Source organism: Schistocerca americana, chromosome 7 (assembly GCF_021461395.2).
Source record: "Schistocerca americana isolate TAMUIC-IGC-003095 chromosome 7, iqSchAmer2.1, whole genome shotgun sequence".
Taxonomy (NCBI): domain Eukaryota; kingdom Metazoa; phylum Arthropoda; class Insecta; order Orthoptera; family Acrididae; genus Schistocerca; species Schistocerca americana.
Genome location: NC_060125.1, coordinates 554,895,531 through 554,920,233, shown reverse-complemented (window position 1 = coordinate 554,920,233; position 24,703 = coordinate 554,895,531). Strand labels below are relative to the sequence as shown.

At 39.0% G+C, this 24,703-nt stretch overlaps 1 protein-coding gene across 2 annotated transcripts in view; it reads right to left on the bottom strand.

Moving 5' to 3' along the window:
• LOC124622060 overlaps positions 1-24,703 on the bottom strand; it is a 102,799-nt gene that overhangs the window by 9,069 nt on the left and 69,027 nt on the right. For both annotated transcript variants that reach the window (XM_047147633.1, XM_047147632.1), the window contains exon 7: positions 17,298-17,828. In XM_047147633.1, coding sequence (XP_047003589.1) covers positions 17,298-17,828 — 531 coding nt within the window. The remainder of the gene's footprint in view (positions 1-17,297; positions 17,829-24,703) is intronic.

The following is a 24,703-nucleotide window of genomic DNA, read 5'->3' as shown; positions in this document are numbered from 1 at the left end:
AGAATTTGAAAAAGAATATTACAGTCAACGTTGTCAAAAGCCTAAGTCTACAAATGCTAGAAACGTAGGTTTGCCTTTCCTTAATCTATTTTGTAAGATAAGTCGTAGGGTCAATATTGCTTCACGTGTTCCAACATTTCTACGGAATCCAAACTGATCTGCCCAGAGGCTGGCTTCTACCAGTTTTTCCATTCGTCTGTAAAGAATTCCCGTTAGTATTTTGCAGCTGTGACGTATTAAACTGATAGTTCGGTAATTTTCACATCTGTCAACGCCTCCTTTCTTTGGAATTGGAATTATTATATTCTTCTCGAAGTCTGAGGGTATTTCGCCTGTCTCATACATCTTGCTCACCAGATAGTAGAGTTTTGTCAGGGCTGGCTCTCCCAAGGCTGTCAGTAGTTCTAATGGAATATTGTCTACTCCCGGGGCCTTGTTTCGACTTAGGTCTTTCAGTGCTCTGTCAAACTCTTCACGTAGTATCGTATCTCCCATTTCATCTTCATCTACCTCCTCTTCCATTTCCATAATATTGTCTTCAAGATCATCGCCCCTGTATAGACCCCATATATACTCCTTCCACCTTTCTGCTTTCCTTTCTTTGCTTAGAACTGGGTTTCAATCTGAGCTCTTGATATTAATGCAAGTGGTTCTATTTTCTCCCAAGGTCTCCAAGGTCTCTTTAATTTTCCTGTAGGCAGTATCTATCTTACCCCTAGTGGTATGCAAATCTACATCCTTACATTTGTCCTTTAGCCATCCCTGCTTAGCCATTTTGCACTTCCTGTCGTCTCGTTTTTGAGACGTTTGTATACCTTTTTGCCTGCTTCATTCACTGCATTTTTACATTTTCTCCTTTTATCAATTAAATTCAATATTTCTTCTGTTACAAAAGGATTTCTACTAGACCTCGTCTTTTTACCTACTTGATCCTCTGCTGCCTTCATTATTTCATCTCTCAAAGCTAACCATTCTTCTTCTACTGTATTTCTTTCCCCCATTCCTGCCAATCATTCCCTAATGCTCTCCCTGAAGCTCTCTACAACCTCTGGTTCTTTCAGTTTATCCAGGTTCCATCTCCTCAAATTCCTGCTTTTTGCAGTTTCTTCAGTTTTAAACTACAGTTCATAACCTACAGTTCATAACCAATAGATTGTGTTCAGAGTCCACATCTGCCCCTGGAAATGTCTTACAATTTAAAACCTGGTTCCTGAATCTTTGTCTTACAATTATATAATCTATCTGAGACCTTCCAGTATCTCCAGGCTTCTTCCATGTATACAACCTTCTGTTATGATTCTTGAACCAAATGTGAGCTATGATTAAATTATGCTCTGTGCAAAATTCTACCAGGCGGCTTCCTCTTTCATTCCTTACTCCTATTCCATATTCACCTACTATGTTTCCTTGACTTCCTTTTACTACTACCGAGTTCCAGTGACCCATGACTATTAAATTTTCATCTCCCTTCAATATCTGAATAATTTCTTTTATCTCATAATACATTTCATCAATCTCTTCGTCATCTGCGGAGCTAGTTGGCATATAAACTTGTACTACTGTGGTAGGCGTGGGCTTCGTATCTATCTTGGCCACAATAATGAGTTCACTATGCTGTTTGTAGTAGCTTACCCACATTCTTATTTTTCTTTTCATTATTAAACCTACTCCTGCATTACCCCTATTTGATTTTGTATTTATAACCCTGTATTCACCTGACCAGAAGTCTTGTTCCTCCTGCCACCGAACTTCACTAATTCCCACTATATCTAACTTTAACCTATCCATTTCCCTTTTTAAATTTTCTAACCTACCTTCTCGATTAAGGGCTCCGACATTCCACGCTCCGATACATAGAATGCCAGTTTTCTTTCTCCTTATAACAACGTCCTCCTAAGTAGTCCCCACCCGGAGATCCGAATGGGGGACTACTTTACCTCCAGAATATTTTACCCATGATGAAGCCATCATCATTTAATCATACAGTAAAGCTGCATTCCCTCGGGAAAAATTACAGCTGCAGTTTCCCCTTGCTTTCAGCCTTTCACAGTACCAGCACAGCAAGGCCGTTTTGGTTAGTGTTACAAGGCCAGATCAGTCAATCATCCAGACTGTTGCGCCTGCAACTACTGAAAAGGCTGCTGCCCCTCTTCAGGAACCACACGTTTGGCAGGCCCCTCAACAGATACCCCTCCGTTGTGGTTGCACCTACGGTACGGCTATCTGTATCGCTGAGGCACGCAAGCCTCCCCACCAACGGCAAGGTCCATGGTTCATTGGGGGGGGGGGGGGGGGGGGTTGATATCTTAGGTGTTGTGAAACAAATCACTTAAGAAAGGCAAGTCTTCCGGTCGAGATGTTATACCAATCAGGTTCCTTTCAGAGTATGCAGACACAATAACGCCTTTCTTAGCAATCATATACAACCACTCACTAGATGAAAGCGCATTTCCTAAAGATTGGAAAGTAGCACAGGTCACACCAATATTCAAGAAAGGAAATAGGAGTAACCCACTGAATTACAGACCCATATCACTGACCTCAATTTGCAGTAGGATTTTGGAGCATATATTGTACTCGAACATTATGAATCACCTTGAAGAAAATGACTCCAACACGGATTCAGAAAATATCATTCTTGTGCAACTCTTTATTCCCATGAAGTAATGAGTGCTGTCGACAAGGGATCTCAGACCGATTCCATATTCCTAGATTTCCAGAAGGCTTTTGATACCGTTCCTCACAAGCGACTATTAATCAAATTCTGTGCATATGGAGTATCATCTCAGTTGTGTGACTGGATTCGTGATTTCCTCTCGGAGCGGTCACGGTTCGTAGTGATGGACGGTAAATCATCAAGTAGAACAGAAGTGATATCTGACATTCTGCAAGGTAGTGTCATAAGCCCTCTCCTGTTCCTGATTTACATAAATTATCTAGGTGATAATCTGTGCAGCCCCCTTAGATCGTTTGCAGATGACACTGTAATTTACCGTCTAGTAAAATCATCTGACTATCAATTCTAATCACAAAATGATCTAGAGAGAATTTCTGTATTGTGCGAAAAGTGGCAATTGGCACTAAACAAAGAAAAGTGCGAGGTCATCCACATGGGTGCTAAAATAAATCCGATAAATTTTGGGTATACGATAAATCACACAAAACTAAGAGCTGTCAATTCGACTAAATACCTAGGAATTACAATTACGAGCAACTTAAATTGGAAAGACCACATTGTGGGGAAAGCGAAACAAAGACTGCGCTTTATTGGAAAAAAACACTTAGAAAATGCAACAAACCCACTAAAGAGACAGCCTACATTACACTTGTCCGTCCTCTGCTGGAATATTGCTGCGCAGTGTGGGATCCTTACCAGTTGAGATTTATGGAGGACATCAAAAAAGTGCAAAGAAGGGCAGCTCGTTTTGTGTTATCGCGCAATAAGGATGAGAGTGTCACTGATATGATACACGAGTTGGGGTGGCAGTTACTGAAACAAAGGCAGTTTTCTTTGTGGCGAGATCTATTTTCGAAATTTCAATCACCAACTCTCTCTTCTGAATGCGAAAATATTTTGTTGACACCCACCTACGTAGGGAGATATGATTATCGTAATAAAATAAGAGAAATCAGAGCTCGAACAGAAAGATATAGGTGTTCCTTTTCCCCACATGCCATTCGAGAGTGGAATGGTAGAGTAGTAGTATGAAAATGGTTCGATGAACCCTCTGCCAGGCACTTAATTGCAGAGTAACCATGTAGATGTAGATGTAAGTTGTTCTGTATCATCACTTTGTGGGTGTCATGAGAAAAAATATATTCTGCCAGAATCATGAAACCTTGTTAATGACATTTATATTCCCACAGAGAAAGCTATTAGTAAATTGTATTTTACTTTTCTAATTTAGAGGTATCTCCTGCTTCAAAAAGAAGAAAACTGAGTAGCAGAAAAGGAAAAGCTGCTATTGAAAGCAAGATACAATGAATTTCATACAAAATTAGGAAAGACTTAGAATCATGGTTTAATAATGCAGATACCAATCATCCAACACTGAGTATTTGAGCTTAATCAAAAAATTAGAAAGCCAGTGCCCAGTGACACCTAGAGAGGAAAGAGTTAAAAATTCAAGTCTGCTCCCTGACTCATGATCAAGAGAAAAAACAGTTCACGAGTTCAACATTTCTGATCAGATGGTCAGACTAACCCGAAAATCAGTGAAAGAGCAAGGCATACTATCAGTTTTAGGAAATAAGAAAGGACTAGGTATAAGTGAAGAACAACTTAAAAGATCCAGCAGTTTTTTGAAGACAATGAAAACAGTAGAATGGGTTGTACCAAAAATAGGAAAAGAGTTGTTATAAAGGGAGCTAAAGTAACCAATGCAAAATTGTACTGTAAAAATTTTGTGGCCTTTGCCCTAAGTGGTGTATTTTTACCAGCTCATCAGGAATACACACTGTATGTTTTTGTTCGTATCATCAACATGTCACACTGATGACTGCAAGAGCAAACCTCAGTGATGTTAATTACACACAGTTACGAGATTTAATGGTCTGTAACACTAACAATTATGAATGGATGATGAGTTTGTGTGATAAATGCTCTGGTAAAGAAACCACTCTCCAACTATTTAACAAATTTGAGGATAAATTCCTGTCAGTTTTACCTTCAAACAGTGGGTCATAACCAACAGGGCTCAAATGAAAATATTGGTTAAATCTCAGGAAGAGTACTTTGAATCTTTAATTGATAACTAAGAAAATCTTAAAAGTCACCACTATGTATCTATAATCAAAGCAAGTTTTTGAAGGATAAAAATGGTTCAAATGGCTCTGAGCACTATGGGACTTAACATCTATGGTCATCAGTCCCCTAGAACTACTTAAACCTAACTAACCTAAGGACATCAAACAACACCCAGTCATCACGAGGCAGAGAAAATCCCTGACCCCGCCAGGAATCGAACCCGGGAACCCGGGCGCAGGAAGCGAGAACGCTACCGCATGACCACGAGCTGCTGACTTTTGAAGGATAAAAAAGTACAACTTTATGAAACTGAATGCATATTCCTAGCTGATTTTGCAGAAAACAGTACATCTGTGGTTCAGGATGAAATATAAGGATACCACTGGGTCAATGACCAGGCAACAGTGCATCCATTTGTTCCGTATTTCAAAAATGAGAATGATGAAGTTACAGTTCTTCGATTTGCATTCCAAGTGATTACTTTGAGCACAACACTTTAGTTATCGACGCATTTCAAATGTATGTAACAAACTACATAAAAGAAAAGTTGCCGAAAGTTGAGAAGCTGATACACTTTTCAGACAAAAATGATAGTCAAATGGCACTTTCTTGCCTCTTGCCGTCGTAAAACACATGCTATGGAATAGGAAGTACAATAAAATGTCAAGTTAGTAAAGCCAGCCTACAAAGAATGACCACAGACCAAATTCTTACAATATATAGGATACAATTAAAGGCATCACCTGTTTCTCATCATCAAGAAAGAAGAGATTGTTCTTCAGATCAAAACAACTCTTCAAACCGGATTTGAAACCTGCACAGCAATAAAAGGAACAAGGCAAATCCACAAATTCCTTGGTATTGCAGAAAACTTAGTGCTATAATTTGCAAGGTCAGAAACCGAAATTTACAAGGATCATTGTGTCAGTAAAATTACATCTCTGTCTTTAACACTGAGGGACATAGTGGCATGTGTGTATGATGGTTTGCACAGTTTGAAAGAATAAGTTTGGAAAACAATCACGTTTTTGTGCATTTTTGCCAGTTTTCCGGCTCAAGAACATCACTCAAGAAATCTACTAGTTAGTGACAGTGGATACTAACAAAAAACATATTCAGTATGCTTTTAGTGCTTGAACTTCCCACAGCAACTCGGTGGTCTTATTCTATATCACAAAACCTGTCTGAAGAAATTAGTGTTATTAACAATCACCACTAGGACTAGGAAGCACCACATCTCAAAAGTACGTTAACTGAAAATATTTATTTTGTATTTACAAATAATTCAGTACCTTAACTTCAGTAATGACTGATTACCTGTAGCCAATATCACACATGAACTAAGCAACAGCCATAAGATCAATTGTAATGTAATGTGAATTATTTCCTCATTTTCAAAAATTCATAGCTTTGTCCACAGTCAAATATCAATGCTGAAATTTTTACAGGTGTACAAAATGTGCAAAAATCAAATTTTTATATTCAGTCCCACCAGAGATAACTAGCCCGAAACTTTACAAAAAATAAAGATTTTCAAATTTCAAAAAATTATAAAAAAATATGGAAGCATTTGTCATTGCTCTTGCTCTATATATGGTTAGCAGTTTATAATATCTAACAAGAGAAAAAAATACTCTGATAAATCACTCCTTAGTTTGGGTCTAAAAAGTGGATGTTCTAAATTTTCAATAACAAAATTTGGAGGTCATTTTAACTGGCTATTTTCGAATTTAGGGTGTTTTGGGTAATAAACAATGTTGTAGAGGAGACTTTTCTAAAAACAATTATGTCAACTGCAATGCTGTAATGTAACCAAGTGCACAGGTATTCAAATTAACACTAATGTCTCCAAACTAAGAGAGAATCGTGCACTTATGAGTAAAAATGGGCCCCGTTCAGCAATGGTGCAAGGTAATTTAAAAAACTGTTTTGAACTTCTCAACCATAGGCTGATCACATATTTTAAAAAAACCAAAATATTTAAAAATGGTCAAGCAACCAACTATATTTTTATTGGATCACTTCACTTGGATTGATTCGTATACAAAACTGACTGTGCTAATCGCAGCATTGTGTTACAGAAACTCAAACTTGTCATATTAAGGTAATACAACTCACCTAATTATGCATATCCTCCCTCTTTTGCTTCCTTTTTTGCTTATTTTCGTTTCTTAATAGCTTACAGGCAACTGTTCTGCAGCAGTTATTTATTTAGAATGAAAGTATTTATTGCTCAGGAGTATGTGCGAAGGGGGTTGTGAGGTATCTACAACTGGATGTGCTGTGAACAACCTCTGTTATATTTGTTTCCTTATAAAATTTATCAAAAGCATTCAATCACAGCTCAAAAAGTCATCATCTACCTTTAATATTTTGGCAACGAAGGGAAGCGTACAGGGTGAAAATTGTGCGGGGAGACCAAGGCTTGAAACAGTAATCAGGTTCTACTGGCAGTTATTACGCAGGGATGAAGACACCAGCACAGGATAAACTATCTTTGAGAGCTGCATGAAAACAGTCGCTGAACTGAACACTGCAATGGCATCAACAACAACCACCATCATTAACATAATACAAGATGATAAAATTAGCCACACCATTCATTATATCAGTATGACACAGAAAGAAGTCTCGTACATGGCCAGTTAACCCGTAATATGAAAGGCTGGAGTACTATTTCCTGTGAACCATCGTTTCATTTTAAAGTAGACACAATGACATTTGTTGTGGGCTAGACTGGGACACTACATATCTGCCTTCAAAGTCAGTGTCATCCCAATCAAGTTATTAATTTATCTGAACCTTCCATAACTATAACATGACAACGGTGACAAGCTGAACCTGGATGGCACACCAGGATTTGAACTGAGGTTCCCACCTTTCAGGGGCACTGTTTTTACAAATGACTCAAGCACAACAAATACACTACCTTATGCACTGATTTTAATATTTATTTTAATGGTCGGTCTGCTGTACATCTCATAAGAACAGTTTTTCATTGCAAGTTATTCTGAAGTACTCATTCCACTTCCCTTCCCTTTACTTTGTTAGTTTACAAACCCTCCTGGTTATCGGCTTGACCAGGCAACAGGGTGGAGTGAAGCAAAGCAGAATGATTGAGGTTTATTAGGGTGGCCACAGGTAGTGGATGGAAACCCTTGAATGAGGCTATAGACGCATGGTAAACTGGCAAAAGTGTCACTTTGCAACTGTGAAATGTCACTCTCAAATATTACATGGAAAAATATTAAAGTTGAATTAAATTGACTTAGTAATGAAACAATGTAAAATCCAGGTAGGAAATATCAACAATGTAGGAAAAGACAGATTGCTGCTTACCATAAAGAAAACACATCACATTGCAGATAGGCACAATTAAAAAAGACACTTACTTACACCTTTTGGCCACAGTCTTCATCAGTAAAAGAGAGATACACATCATTCACAGACACAAGCAAGAACAACTCACGCACACATGACCGCCAACTCCAGCATCTCGAGCCGGCATTAATTGTGCCTGTCTGCAACTTTCCATGTCTTCTTTATGGTAAGCAGTACTGTGTCTTTTCTTACATTGTTGACGTAATAATGAGTATATCAAATTGTGTAGCTCAACGACAAGTTTAATGCAGCATTACATGATGTTGTATGAACTCTTTTTTTAATTGACATTTGTGTCTGTGTATGTGCGGATGGGTATGTGTGTGTGTGTGTGTGTGTGTGTGTGTGTGTGTGCGCGCGCGCGCGAGTGTATACCCCTCCTTTTTTCCCCTTAAAGTAAGTCTTTCTGCTCCCGGGATTGGAATGACTCCTTACCCTCTCCCTTAAAACCCACATCCTTTCGTCTTTCCCTCTCCTTCCCTCTTTCCTGACGAAGCAACCATTGGTTGCGAAAGCTAGAATTTTGTGTGTATGTTTGTGTTTGTTTGTGTGTCTATCGACCTGCCAGCGCTTTTGTTTGGTAAGTCTCATCATCTTTGTTTTTAGATAAATATTTAGTTGTATTTTCTTGTTTTCATTCATATTTAGTGCAATATGTATGCAATAATGTTTTGTTGGAAAATTTTTAGTGTTAAGAAAGGCAATATATTTTCAGTTATGATTATTTAAATATAATTCTGAACAAGTTTTTACATGACTAGCATTGTTTGCTTTTTTCAAGTTTTTAAATAAGCAGCACTGCTGCGCCTTGTAGTCATTATTTGGAGTAAGCAGTTTCCTGTGAACAGTGGTTGGTGAGTCTGAGTAGTTTTCAGCAAGAGCTGAACTTACTTTCTAAGCGGCAGTGCAGTCACACTGTTTCAATGCTTTGGAATTTTACGGGTGATAGAATTTTGATTAGTGTGTGTGGACTTACGGCATTTCCATGGCGCTTTTGAGCATTGAATGTTTTTGACTGCGAGACTTTAATTTTGCACTAGTTTTAGTCTATTTCGTGATGAAGTTTGGCATACAATGAAGTACATCTCTGATGAATTTGATATTATCGCATAGCCAGGATTTTATGTAAGGCCCCCTGGCAATATTCACTGATGTGAAAAATGCCCAGCTAGGTCTCCCTATAACTGTCTGGGTCATAAAAAGGCAAAGGCACACCACCTCCAACAGGTGTGTGCCTACTTAAGCTCTGTTGTGATCAAAACAGACTTTGGGTTGATGACAGCCTTACTTTATGTGAAGCTATCATAGTTCTGTTAGTGTTATATATGAGCAGTACACATTATTCAACGTAACTTCCCCACTGTGTTGACTACATTCTTTTTTATTTTGTTTCCACTGAATTTTCATTCATTTTATTTAACCTATTACATTATTTATTAATTACTGCAATATAGTCTAAACCTCACGTATCTAATCTTGGTTGTCTGACAAAACCTACTGTATAATAGGGAAGATGCACAGGGGTGGAAAATCCACTCCTACGACTGTAGACTCACTTTTTGTTGTCAAGGTCATTCACTAGGCTGGATTCAAATAAATCCAAGAACCATATTGAGAACATTGACAACATATCGTATTATTTTCTCAACTTTGAGGGGGGGGGGGGGGGGGGGGTTACCTTATAACTTCAGAAGTACTTAACAGAGGGACATCCAACTTGAACAGCTTTTGTGGATACAGACATAAACCATACTTCTATAAGAGCACTCACTCAGGGTTTGCTATTTTCACAGCAAAGAATTCTGGTTACTTTCATAATACAACTCAGTTGGACTATTTTGAAGATTTGCTTTGTCACAGCAAGAATTTCTGATTCTAGAATCGAGAAATGGTTCATCGAATTAATACAGTGAGAATTTCATCTATTTTCTTATCTGATATTTCTTTGTAGAAGCAAATTTTCAAATACATTCTAATAAAACATATTATAATTTTTTTTATTCTTTAGCACTTTTATTGAAACAAGTTACCCATGTTCAAACATATAAGTATATAAAATCTGTAACATTCATTTCACCTATTCAAAATGGTGACATTTAAAAACCCGCATAAAAATAATTTTGCTAAAAATATGAAGAACTGGTATCTGCATATCGTGCCAAATCTATATGTATAAACCGTATTCCTCTTGGCACACTTTTTTCAAGCCTACTGTTAAAATTTCACACTTTTTCTCTAAAATCCACATCAAGTCTACAAAACAAGTCTTGAGATGACAGAATAACTCTCAACTGAGAAAGACTAAAGTTACATTCACATGTGTGTCACATAATGATTTGTCAAAACATTCCACAATGCATTACAAATGTGTGCATTCACATGGACCATCACTGGGATGGAATGCAACAGAACTGGACAGCACCACGAAGGATACTAGTGAGGAAAGTTTTTAAACTCATGTGGGGAACAAGACACAGAGGATGAAGTAAAATGGCATTACGTATTGCATTCTAAATACTGCCTGACAGTTTCACATCCATATATTTTCTTGATAAAATATATGTTGATGTTCTTAAAATACTCGGAAGACCATTTTCCTATTCTTTCAATTATCAGCAATGTGGAAAATTTACTCTACATCCTTTGCTAAGAACATCATCATCTTTGTATCCTTCCTGTGAGCTGCGTATGGTGTTTATGAACAACTTGTCTCCATCATAGTATGAAGGCTTTCACGACCGGATGACATATTTTCTGGTAAACCTTCCGGGATGTAAGGTCGTGGTCCATGAAACTCTTCAGCTCCTAACGTTTCGTCCAGAGCTACGCTGGACATCTTCAGAGAGGTGTTTCTCCTCCGGTGAGTCTTGCCGAGTCAGCAAGACTCACCGGAGGAGAAACACCCCTCTGAAGATGTCCAGCGTAGCTCTGGACGAAACGTTAGGAGCTGAAGAGTTTCATGGACCACGACCTTACATCCCGGAAGGTTTACCAGAAAACTTGTCTCCATGTTGCTCTATCTTGATGTACAGGGTGACACAAAAGTCTGTTAACATTTGAAAATTCATATTTCACAGATTAAAGTAAGCAGAGAGATATAAACTGAAAAACATGTTTGAAATGATATGGGGTTTTACTGAAACCACAGAAAGTGCACAAAATGACCAACAGATGGTACTTTATATGATACACAAACAATAATTAGCATAATAATTGATTTTTAGAAAAGACGATGTACTTCATAACAAACACTCAACGTGTTGGCCATCATTCATCAACAATACCTATAGTTCAGGGACAATGTTGTGAACAGCACTGTACCGCTTATTAGTATGTAAGAAGAAAATTACTGTTGGATATTGTCTTTTAGAATCCCTGATGAGAGATCAGATGAATGCAGTAGACTTGAGACTTCAGGCAACTGCACAACCAATAATCACACAGACTGAGGTCTAGGGACTTTCACACATGTAGCAATATGGAGTGGAGTGCCATTTTGCGAAAAGTCTTGGCTCCCAGCAGGTGTTTATCAGCCAGGCTGCGGATGATCTGTCTCCCTTCTTCACTACAACACTTTTTATATACGTTCTCATGTGGTGTTACTGACATCTTGCAGTTCCATCTGTTTGCCAATTTCTGCACTTGTTTTTGGTTTCAATAAAATCCCTTGTCATTTCAAGTATGTGTATCAACTTTGACCTCTCTACCACCATTATTCCAAGAATCCGTGCATTTTCAAATGTTAAGAGACTTTAGGGTCGCCCTCTACTTCTTGCCTTGATATTGTTTCCCAGTTTTCCCTTCCATTCTTCAGATATTCCTTAACCTGGTCCAGCCAACTTTTTCTGGGTCACCCTATTGATCTTCTCCTGTGCACATTTCTATCCAAGTATTGTTTCCACTAGCAGTTAACCTTCATTCTCTTCACATGTTCTTAACAAATGGCTCAAGTTATAAATTTTGATTTAGCCATTAATAAACTCTACGATCATTAGTAGTTCCCCTAATTCTGATATCACTTTCCGACTTTTTGTAGCACCGATGGTATCTCATAATCTCAGTTTCACCACTCGGTATTGGATTTCTACATCTACATCTATACTCTGCAAACCACTGTGAGCAGCATGACAGAGGATACATCCCACTGTACCAGTTATTAGGGTTTCTTCCTGTTCCATTTACATATGGAGTGTGGGAAGAATGATTGACTGTATGCCTCTGTGCATGCAGTAATTATTCTAATCTTATCTTCACGATCCCCATGTGAGCAATACAGAGGGGGGTTGTAATATATTCTTAGAGTAATTGTTTAAAGTCAGTTCTTGAAACTTTGTTAATGAAAATAAAAATAAAACTTTCTCAGGATAGTTTACATCTATCTTCAAGAGTATTCCAGTTATGTTCCTTCAGTATCTTTGCAACACTCTCCCAAGGATTACACAAACCTGTGACCATCTGTGCTGCCCTTCTCTGCATATATCAATATCCCCTGCTAGTCCCACACACTTGAGCAATATTGTACAACTGGTCATACAAGTGATTTGTATGCAATGTCCTTTGTAGACTGATTGCACTGCCCTAGTATTCTATCAATAAACTGAAGTCTACTACCTGATGTACCGATGACTGAACCTAAGTGGTCATTCTGTTTCATATCCCTACAAAGTGTTACACCCAGGTATTTGTAGGAGTTGGTTGATTCCAACAGTGTCTCATTGGTATTATGGTCACAGGATACTAAGTTTTTTTCATTTTGTGAAGCGCAAATTTTTACACTTCTGGACAAACTGACAATCTCTGCACCACACTGAAATCTTATCAAGATCTGACTGAATATTTATGCAGCTTCTTTCACATTGTACTTCATTATAGACAACTGGATCATCTCCAAAAAGCCTGCTTTTACTATTAACATTGTCTGCAAGATCATTAATAAACAATTTGAAAAGCAAGGGTCCCAACACTCTTCCCTGGGACACAACCTAAGTTACTTCTACATCTGACAATGACACTTCATCCAAGGCAATATGCTGTGTCCTCCCTACCAAAAGGTCCCCAATCCAGTTACATATTTCACTTGATACCCCATATGATCATCTTTTGATAATAAGCATGGCTGCGGTACTGAGTCAAATGCTTTTCTGGTTGCCTTGATCTAAATCTTCCAGTATATCATGTGAGAAAAGTGCGAGCTGGATTTCACATGATCAATGTTTTTGAAATCCATGATGGTTGGCATTGAGGTCATTCTGTTCAAGATACCTCATTATGTTTGAGCTCAGAATATGTTATAAGATTCTACAACAAATCGATGTCAAGGATATTGGATGGTAGTTTTGTGGATCACTTCTACTACCCTTCTTGTAGATGGGTGTGACCTGTGCCTCTTTCCAAGAACTGGGCATGGTTTTTTGTTTGAGGGATCTATGACAGATTATAGTTAGAAGAGGAGCTAACTCAGCCACAAATTCAGTATAGAATCTGACAGGGGTTCTATTGGGGCCTGGAGCTTTGTTCAATTTTAACGATTTCAGCACTTTCTCAACTCCACTGACGCTAATACTTATTTCATTCATCTTTTTAGGGGAACGAGGATTAAATTGCAGCAATTCTCTGGGGTTTTCCTTTGTAAAGGAACACTTGAAAATGAAATTAAGCATTTCAGATTTTCTTTGCTACCCCCGATTTCAGTTCCTGTCTCATTTGCTAGGAACTGGACACTAACTTTGGTGCCGCTAACAGCCTTTACACACAACCAGAATTTCTTTGTGTTCTGTGAAAGCTCACAGAAGATGTGAAAGATAAAGTGAAGTGATACCTGTGTAATGGTGATGATCCACGTAGAGTGAACACACCTCCATTTAACAACGGTGCTCCCTCCCGTTCCAGTGTGAATCAATCTTAAGGCTCACATAGAGGATGCCAGGTATTGTATAAAACCACCATTAAGTTCTATAACTGGTAACTCAGTTTGTCTCGACAGTTACAGGAGCATGCCATATCGTTACTTTATTTATGAACACAGCAGTTAAACACAGTTTAGAGGTGTAGCACTAACCAAATAAAATGCTCTATGGATGATAGGGAAGAAGAGCTAGTGTTCGACAGTGTTCCTAACTGTCATATTGTACTAAAGCACTTTTAGAAGAAAATAGCACCAAAATACAATGACTTTTATATGCACAGTCTGAACAAACATCATTGAAGAATTATGGTAAGAAGGTTTTTAGATGTAGGTGGCAGCATTACACTGTTCAAAGTGTAAATGAAGATATGCTTGTTTGATGTGTGTCCTACAGATGGCAGATGTACACACTATTTGAGGCTGGGCAGTCTGCAATGGCTCAGAGTATGATTCACTAGCTGCCACACGAATCAGCTCTAAAAGACTACCATCCGAAGTGGTTTAGGGCTGACGCAATATTATTTGCACAACGAGTGAAAATTAAGTTGTTGCACAGCAAGCGCTTTCAAGCATTTCAGTCTGACACTTACAGCTGTCTCAAATGGTATGGAGGGGCACGTGGTTGCCTGGAGCTGTAACCAATCAGTCCCATCATTTGTGATGTGTAAAAGTCTTTTCTATGCATTGTAAATACTCGAAGAGGCATATGTTCAGATGTTTCTTGATAATAGCAACTTCTTTCATCCATAAGGTCATACTAACTGTCACTTTTATGGCACTCTGAAACCTTTCTCTAATATTATTATCCATTGCAGGGAACAATGCCACATTACAACTTATTGCTTCCACCTTCATCAGTCTCTTGCATCATATTTTTCACTATCAGTTAGCTTCAGTAACACTATTACATGTAATGCAGAGAGAGAGTTAGTTCCCGGATTATAAGACTCACGGGGAGCAGTAGATTAAATGGGAAAGATTGTCTGAAATAAATGCATGCACTTAAGATACAACAAATTGTTGAAATTGAGGAGCCAATGAAAAAGAAGGAAGGAAGATTAAGAGTTTAAGATCTTGACATCAACAAGGTAATTATGGGAAGACCACATGCTAGGATTTGGGAAGGAAACTGAACAGTTGCTGAAAGAAACTAGGATCTGATATGAAACTTCCTGGCAGATTAAAACTGTGTGCTGGATCAAGACTTAAACTTGGGAACCATTACCTTTCGCACGCATGTGCTCCATCAACTGAGCTACTCAAGCGTTACTCACAAACCATCTGCACAGTTCTACTTCTACCAGTATCTGTCTCCTACCTTCCAAGCTTCAGTAGAGATGTGAGGACAGGTTATGAGCCTTCCTTGGGCAGCTCAGTTGGTAGTGAACTTGTCTGTAAAAGACAAAGGATCCTGGGTTCTAGTCTTGATCCGGCACACATTTTTAATCTGCCAGGAAGTTTCACGTAAGTGCACACGCCACCACAGAGTGAAAATTTCACTCCAGATTTGACTTGTTTTAAAAATGAATAATAGATATTCCATGGAAATCTTTGAAGTCTACATACCAATATGGTCACATTCTGATGAGATTTCAATAGGGAGGAAACAAAATGGACAAATGTCAGCAAATCCCACTGTAACATTAGTGGATTCTAATACAAAAGTATGTCTAACACTAGAGAATGATTCTTCAATGAATTACACTGAGTATGACAACAAATTCCATGGAACACACATTTGTAGAATTTACTGAAAAGAACAACACATTATCCCAGAAGAAAACAAATCCAAAATGTATTGGCAATGACCAAATGGAACTGAAAATTAAGCCGACTATATTTTACCTGACAATAAAGAAATATTGCTGAATTTTAAGGTCTTAAACCAATATATAATATAGCCTGCTTGGCTAGCAGCACGGTCTAACATGCTGCTTCCCGAGCGGGAAGGCGTGCTGGTCCCCAGCACGAATCCACCTGGCGGATTAATGTCAGGGCCCAGTGTGCCGGCCAGCCTCTGGATGGTTCTTAAGGCGGTTCTCCATCTGCCTCAGCAAATGCGGACTGGTCCCCCTTATGCCGCCTCAGTTACACTATGTCGGTGATTGCCGCCCAAACAGTATCTCCAAGTACATGTACATCATAATTGCTCTACGACGCAAACATCTGGGGTTACACTCGTCTGGTATGAGATGTTCCTGGGAGAGGGGGGGTCCACTGGGGGCCAAACTGCACAATAACCCTGGGTTCGATGTGGGGCGGCAGTGGAGTGGGTGGACTGCTGTGGCCTGTTGTGGGCTTGTGAATCACTGAGGGCTATGGCAGGACGAAGCTTCTCCATTGTTTCTTTTCTAGGTCCCCCCCCCCCCCCCCCCCCCCCCACACACACACAATACAATATATAATATAAAGTGATCAAATATAATGAAATAATAGATACAAGAGCAGAAAGACACACATTCATGCAGGAAGTTAGAAATGTACATTATGATAATTTATTTAAGAACAGGAATGTAAAGCAGCAAGTTTAGCATCTTAGAAAATGAATATTACATGTATACAACAGGCAATTATTTAAAAAGTACTTACGCAAATACTACAATGTGCTGTGGGTATGTAAAACCCAAAAGAAAATCTAAAATGAGACAAGGTGATAAACAGAGGGCGAAAATTTCAAGTAAACAATAAAATGTTTGATTAGGCACTACTGTCTGAAATGAATGAGAGGTTGTAAGAAGGTACAATGGACATCTGATCACAGGAACAATTAAAAACAAAAAGAGTATGAATAAAACAAAATGGAAGGATGTTGATTAATAATTACATTTCATCAATTTTGGCAGTTGGTGCAGTGAGTAACAACAGAATTAAAATTCATCCATGATCTGGAAGACTCCTTTAAATGATTCTAGTTCAAGAGATGAGTTACATACAATGGCATCATTCTTTCACTACACATATGCAAGAGAGTGGACCGCATTTGTTTACATGCTTGCTGCTAAAGCATGAAAATGTTACACTGTTCGATATGTACTTATATAAACATATATCTTGCAACCTCTGCAGATTCTCATAGTTGTTTTTTTTCTTTCACAAAGAAAAATCTACTTTTATTTCAAAACTAAATCAATTCCTTCTGTATCCTTCCAGTCTCTTTCTACACCTATCTGTTTTTAATTTATTGTTTTTGTGTCTCTCTCCTTATTTTAAATACAACATGCTACCCATAATTATGATCAAAATATAAGATTGAACTGTATTTACCTTGCATACAAATTCACGGTTGTTTGTGTGGTTGTTGCGATGTTTTATCAGCAGGCTTTCTGAGAGTGCCACATATTCACACTGGTCACAACGAGGAAACTGGCAATTGCGCGGTGGGGGTACATTGTGCCTTGTATACAGGTGGTACAGCAGTAAGTTCCGCTTGCTCGCACGGTGACCACAATGTTCACAAATGCGTGCATCAATTTTCTCCATATGAATGTCCTGTAAATGGCGGCGATACAGGTAGTAGGTTTCGAAGTTTACAGGGTCACCATCATTTCCACATGAATAGCACAGCCATGGCCCTGTTGTGTTCTCTGCACCCGATGCCACTGGCCTCGACACAACCAGTGAGTTCTTCGCCGACACTGCAGAGGTACTCCCCGATCCCCCGCTGCCTGCTGCAGCAAGCACACTACTCGGAAGCTCTGACAGAGGCTCCACTTTGTTTCCATGTTTGAGAGCAACACTCCCAGTTATTGGTTTCCCCTTGCTGATAGCATCTGGCTTCAAAACTACGTACGACACCTGCACAAAAAGTTCACGACATTAAGAACAGAAGATGAAAAGATCTAGTCATAAGATAACAAAAAAATTTTGGCTTTACCTGTCCTTTTTTTAAAATTATTATATATCTTTTACTTTTCTTGTTTTGAATGAGGTTTATGAGATTATGAAACAGAATTAATGGCCAGTACTTACTTTCAGGAGACAAAATATTTAGCACCATCAACAAACATATGTAAGGAACACTACACCATCCCAGCTCAGGACTATTAGTTTCTTCCACGAGGAGGAAGAGAGAGGGATAGGCTGATGAAAGTTAAAAAAGATCTTTTCACTTGAAACTCCAGGGTGAGAGGGACCACTTGTAGGGAGGATGACGGAGGCAACCTTTGCAATGTTAAACAATTCTGCAACACAGGCAATGTGACTCCCAGGATGAGGAGATCTGCCCTTCCTTTTTAACATTTCCCACTCTATCTTCCTCTCCTACGTGAAGAAGCAAAATATTTCTCCTGCTGAAGGTAATTGCAATCCCTTGTAGAAAAATAAACACCAAAGTACCCCAAAGATATTTTCTGATGAAGGACTGAAGGCTTTAACTTTTTTTAATAACCTGAAATAATTCTTGTTAAAGAAGACAAGGGCATATCACCTCCAGCAGCACACAGTGTAGTACAGTCACTTGGTGTTCAAAACTGGAAAGTTTTCTGTGAGTTTTAAAAATTTGTATTATTTTAGATTTCAATATGCTCTTTTCAAATTTTCATTTGCGCTCATGCCACCATACTGGAAAAATGTCACCAAAAAACAGCTGTTTGACAATATCTCATTTCCAAGACATTTTACAATGAAAACAGTTACTTAACAAAGAAAACTAGAGAAAAGTCCTGTAATTTATGTGGTAACATTTTCTGCCACAGGCGCAAAAAAATGCCCCACATGCGTAAAGGGACCTTGGTGTTTGGGTGCCCCCCTTTACAGAACATCTGCCGACAGAACTAAAATATTCTGCCTGAATCATTAGTACAAGTGTCGTTAGCATTTCTAGAGCGATTGTTTCTAAGGAACTGAACTGTTTTATCACTGTTTTATCCACTGCAAGGAAGTGAGGTGACTGGAGTGAAGGAAAAAGGATTTGAATAATTTCGTAAGTCAAGCGTTCAAGGCAATGAAAACAAGGGCAAACTTTTGGAGGGACTGAGATCGATACTGGTTCACAAGGTGTGTTGAAAACACTTCAATAACGAGAAATTTACCTCTGCATCTTTGTAAAGAGGAAGTGGTGTTGCACCTTCCCATCCACATCTGCAATCCACTACTCCAACATCTCATTGAAAGATCTTTATTTTTTATGTGCTGCTGAGCTAACAGCAGAGTTTGCAGCAAAACAAAAAAAGGCAAGAATGTGCAAATCACAATATTATGTATGGTGTATGTAAATTGTTCTTTGATTTGAATTTGGTTTTATAATCCCAGCATTCATCTTACATGTGAGCAGATATCACTCTAAAACCTCAAGAAGAGATGATACAAAAACCATCTAGTCATATCTCCTCCAAGACATCTATAACCCCTGTGATTACCGTCAGTGCTTTTTCTGTATTTGTGTGCTCTTATAATTAACAGGAGACAACTAATTTCTTCACTCATGGGTGATCAGCAAACACACACGTCATGAGTAAAGGTTGCCACTTCCTGTACACTGTAGGCACCAAGAGGTGGATTTTGGGGGGAGGGGAGGGAAGGAGGGGGAGGGGGAGGGGGAGGGGGAGAGGGAGAGAGAGAGAGAGAGAGAGAGAGAGAGAGAGAGAGAGAGAGAGAGAGAGAGAGAGAGAGAGAGAGAGAGAGAGAGGGGGGGGGGGGGGGGGCGGCACAATCAATTCAAAAACATTAGAATACTTATTTATCTGTGTGTGCCACTATTGCTCAACAACCTCATTATACAGTGAATGGTTGTCTTTGTTTTTATTTTTCAGCCAGGATTTTGCAGTGTTTCATAACGGAGGTGCGGATAATGGAACTTAGAGGGGGAGAAGGGACTATACAAAAAGCTACATAATCTGCACCAGAAATTGTGAGAGAACTGCAGATAGTAATGATCCTTCTTTGGATCTTAAAATTATACCTTGATTGCCTGTAGCTTGTAACTCAGTTTGTAGCAATTTCTAAACACCCGCATATTTAGCACCGCTGTCACAAAATGGCTTATTCAAATTTAACCAGTTAGTTCATAATGTGAAATGGCAATTTTATATAGTGATAAGAACAGGATTTAAATTTAAAGTTGGACTTTACTTTGAATAGATCAGTGCTTACCCATCCAGCTCAGTATATGAGGTATATAAAATTTAACATATTATTCTCTAACTAGAATATGATTCAGTAGTGATAAACCTTGATGCTGATCATTCTGAAGACTGTAAAGCCTAGTGCAACTCAAACTGTGACCATTGAGGAAAACAGGGTTAAATGTTATTAAATGTCAGCTCTACACTGATACCTACGAAATAGTTCTGTACAACTGAAAAGCCAAGCTGTTTACACCTTAATCTTCCCTCAGTTCATTGTACCTTTCTTTCTTCAAATGAATTAATAATTTCTTATTCAAATAGTTTCAGGATGGGAAGATCAATCTGTGTGTGCGTCTTTACTCCTATCATAAGTTCAGAGGGTGTTTTCTCTATATCTCTGTGGTATGACAAATTTGTGGCACACTGAACTGATAGTGTCACTTTGTACCATCTCATACAGTTGTCAATACTAAGTTTAGTGATGATCGTAGCTCAAGTTGAACTAATTCTTACAATATTACAATTGGTTCCAGAGAATCCTACCACTTTTGAAATGTGTTCAGTTCATTTTGTCCTGTGATACTCCTCAATTCTTGAGAGACAAAGCAATTCCCTATATGTAATTATTTGTACTGGAATTCCGAATTAAGTCTTCTGTACTTCTATCTTACTAATTACCTCTGCTGATTTTGTAACCACTGTGGGCCTACATTTGGCCAACTGGTTGAATCTTGCATCATCCAGATTTGTGGGGCATTTGGATGTGACAGTTGGCCAATGTTGACTGCATGAGATGGTAAGTGGAGACATACTCATAATCAAGGTTCTTGTTGACTACGTCTGATCAACAGAAGAGGGGTTGCCATATTGTGGACCATGCTCATTGTAACCCCTTCACAACTGCATCTGTCATCTGAGAACAAGTAATGAGCTTCCTGCAACATTTTGTGTCATCCTGCACCATTGTTCAGAGATCAGACTAAGGAATTACTGCCCACACTTAGATGCCATAACACCACAATATAAATGGTTGTGTTTCAATTGGTTCTGTGACCGGGAAGCATAGACTGCTGATAAATGGTGTCGCATTGTGTTCAGTGATGAATCGCAGCTCTGCACCACCCCCGATGACCATTAGTGGCTAGTATGGCAGCGAACTGGGAAGAGGTTTCATTCTTCCTATGTTTCTGTGAGGCACAGAGGTTTTACTCCTGGCATCATGATGTGGGGAGCTACCAGTTATGACTTTATGTCACAGATAGTAGCGACTGAGGGAACTCTTGACAGCACAATGGTACCTTACCGACTCACAGAAATCTTGTGTATTCACATTTCACCTCTCATGTGGCAGTACTATAGTGCCATTTTTAACAGGACAATGCTCGTCCAAACACGGCATGTCTCTACAAACTATCTGTGTGATGTTGAGGTAAACCAATGACCAGCAAGATCCCTACTACATCTGTCCCCAGTACAATATGTGTGGGACGTGCTCAGATGTCAACCCCATCCCAGTGCCAGTATGCAGGGTATCAGGCTGTGGGCCTGACCGCCTTAGTAGTGGATACAATGGCTCTGAGCACTATGGGACTTAACATCTATGGTCATCAGTCCCAGTGGATACAATGGTTTTACTTTCCCACAATGCACACTTCCCAGGTCACAGGGGCTCAAAGTTATACTGATAAATGGGCTCATAAAGGCAAGTTCTTTGCAAATTTGACTTGACTTTGTGATCATTTCAATAACATCACATACCCTCTCAACCTATGAAGTTTTATTTCCTCTTCCACTTCTGTGCGCTTCCCTTTTTATCAGGCAGTGCACTTAGAATGTGGTTGTATCCTTGTGTCGATTGAAGTGGTCCATTACGATCCGTGCGATAGGTACATAATGGCTCACCCACTTTGCTTTGAATAATGGATGAAGGAAACCTCCTTCCTTCCCTGATTTCTTATTCACACTTAAAACATTTTACACAACTGAATATTACTCTTTTTCTCGTCACTCAAATCTGATAAATATTAACTTTGTTTTTCTGCTTTTTCTGTTCTCTTAACAGTATAATGTCCTGTCTCATGCACAAGCTTAATGATTGCACACTGCATAGTGTGTGGAATCAAACTCCCTCTTCCATTGTTGAAAAAACTAATCTCTCATCAAAATATTTTCATAAGGTCGTTCTTTGACAATGAGCATGACTGCTGCAAACTATCATTCTTATCTTTAGATTTCCTGATTCCAGCTATTAAAGTACATACAAAACCAAACAGTACATTTACACAGATCAGCGTTCAATGGTGTAGGATACTCTTAAGTTCATCTTCCTGTTCTTTGTCACAACTCCTCCTTATAAATGATCTTTTCGGAATACTATTGCACAATTTGTTACAATTTTAATGTGTACTCCTAGTAAAAACATCTGGAATTTCTTTAAGGCATTAACAATAGCGAACACTTAAAACTCATAGCTACTGTATTCTTCCCATTCAGGTGTTGTTTTCTTAACCATGTAAGAGATCGGCTGGAATTTGTCACATTTTTGTACTAACACAGCTCCAAAGCCTGCTTTGCTTGCATCCATATTTAGTTCAGATCCCTATTGTTGGTTGTGGATTTTTAAAACTGAATCCAACAAAAGAGTCTGAGTGTTTCAGTAATTTACTCAGAGGTTTGGCAATCATAGAGTAATTTGAGATAAACTCTAAAATATCCCATCAGTTCCAGGAAACTTCCTGTTGCTGCAACAGATTCCGTTTTGGAAAGTTTGGAAAGCTTTTCTCTCTGCAGAAGATGGTTGAATTTGTCCAGTAGTTCTCTTCATGAACTGACATTTTGCAAAATTAATTTCCAAGCTGTATTCTGCTGGATTTTTATGACTACATTAAGCGCTTTTGGTTAGTATCATAATACTGTCCACATAAATAAATTCGATGTTACCTCGAGCCAATGCCCAAGAAACAGTGTTTATAAATTGGTGGAACACTGCAGATGAATTTGATAATCCGAATGAAACTTTCTTGAATTGTAACTACCCTGAGTGTGTCACAAACAAAGTATACTTTCAGCTCTGCTCTTCAACCTCGACGTGAAAACATCTGTTCTTGAAATCTAGTGCGCGAAACACTCAGGCTGCTTGTAGTATATCTAAAAGATCTTCTATAAGGGGAAACAAGTAACAATCTTTTGCTGTAATCTTATTTAATTTTCAATTATGAAAAGGATAGATTGTTACTCACTATGAAGATGACACATTGAGTAACAGACTGACCCAACAAAAGGCTTTTGGTCAAAGCCTTCTTCAGAAAAGAAACAAAAATAAAAGAAACAAAAATACACACACACACAAAAGCAGGCACACCTGATGCACGAATGACTACCATCCAGCCACTCTAGCCGAACTGCAACTACTGTGCTGAACAAAAGCAGCTATGGGAGTATGGCAGGGAAGGGGAAGGAAGAACATGCTGGGACTAGAAGCCAGCAGGGCAAGGCTGTCAGGGGCAGTGTCAGGATGCCATGGGGGAGGTGGGAGGGGGGCTCGGGCTAAGAGAGGAGCCGAGAGAGGAAAAAGACCAATAGTGCGTTGGCAGAGACTGAGCATAATGAAAGTGAGGGGCATGAATTCGGAGGAAGTTATAAGGCAGAGAGGGAAGAAACTGTTGGGTGAAAGGTGTCGGGGAAGTAGCTTACCATAGGTTGAGGCTGGATATTTCTGAGAGGGGAGAATGTGTTGTAACGATAACTCCCATCTGTGCAGTTCCCAAAAGTTGGTGGTGGAGGGGAGGATCTAGATTGCCCGGGTTGTGAAGTAGCCATTAAAATCAAGCATGTTATGTTCGGCTGCTCGTTGTGCCACAAGGTGGTCAACTTTGCTCTTCGCCATAGTTTGGCTGTGCCCATTCATTCTGGTGGACAAGTGGTAGATAGTCATACCAAAATAAAAAGCTGTGCAATGTTTACAGCAGTTCTGGCACATGACATGACTGCTTTCACAGGTGGCCCACACACTGATAGGGTAGGATAAGCCTGTGACAGAATTGGAAAAGGAAGTGCTAGTGGGGTGGATTGGGCAGGCCTTACACCTGGGTCTTCCACAGGGATATGATCCCTGTAACAAGGGGTTGGGATTGGGAGTGGAATAGGGATGGGCTAGGATGTCATGGAGTTTGGGTGGGCGAAAGAACATCATTTTAGGATCACCCTTTCTAAAAAGTTACAATTATTAATACTCTTCTTATCAGCATTTGTATTCATTACCCCCTTTCGGCTACTTTTCTCCTTTGTTCATTTATATGAGATGGCCAAACTCGTTGCAATTTTAGTATATTTTGCCCTTGTTCTTATGGTTGCAATCACTTGGCCTGTGGTCACTAGTGCCACAGTTGAAACACTTCCTGTTTGGATTCCAAGCTGCACTTTTGGTGTTCTTGTCATGTGAATCTTTAGCAACTGTTACTGGGGTTTTTGAAATTTTCATTGCTGTAACTTCCGTTATTTCTTTTCAGCAATTACTTCACAGCTCTTCCATAATGTCTCATTTTCTTCTTTATCTCTTTCGCTTTCCCAGCATCTTATGACAGAAGTTTAGTGCCTGGATGGTCT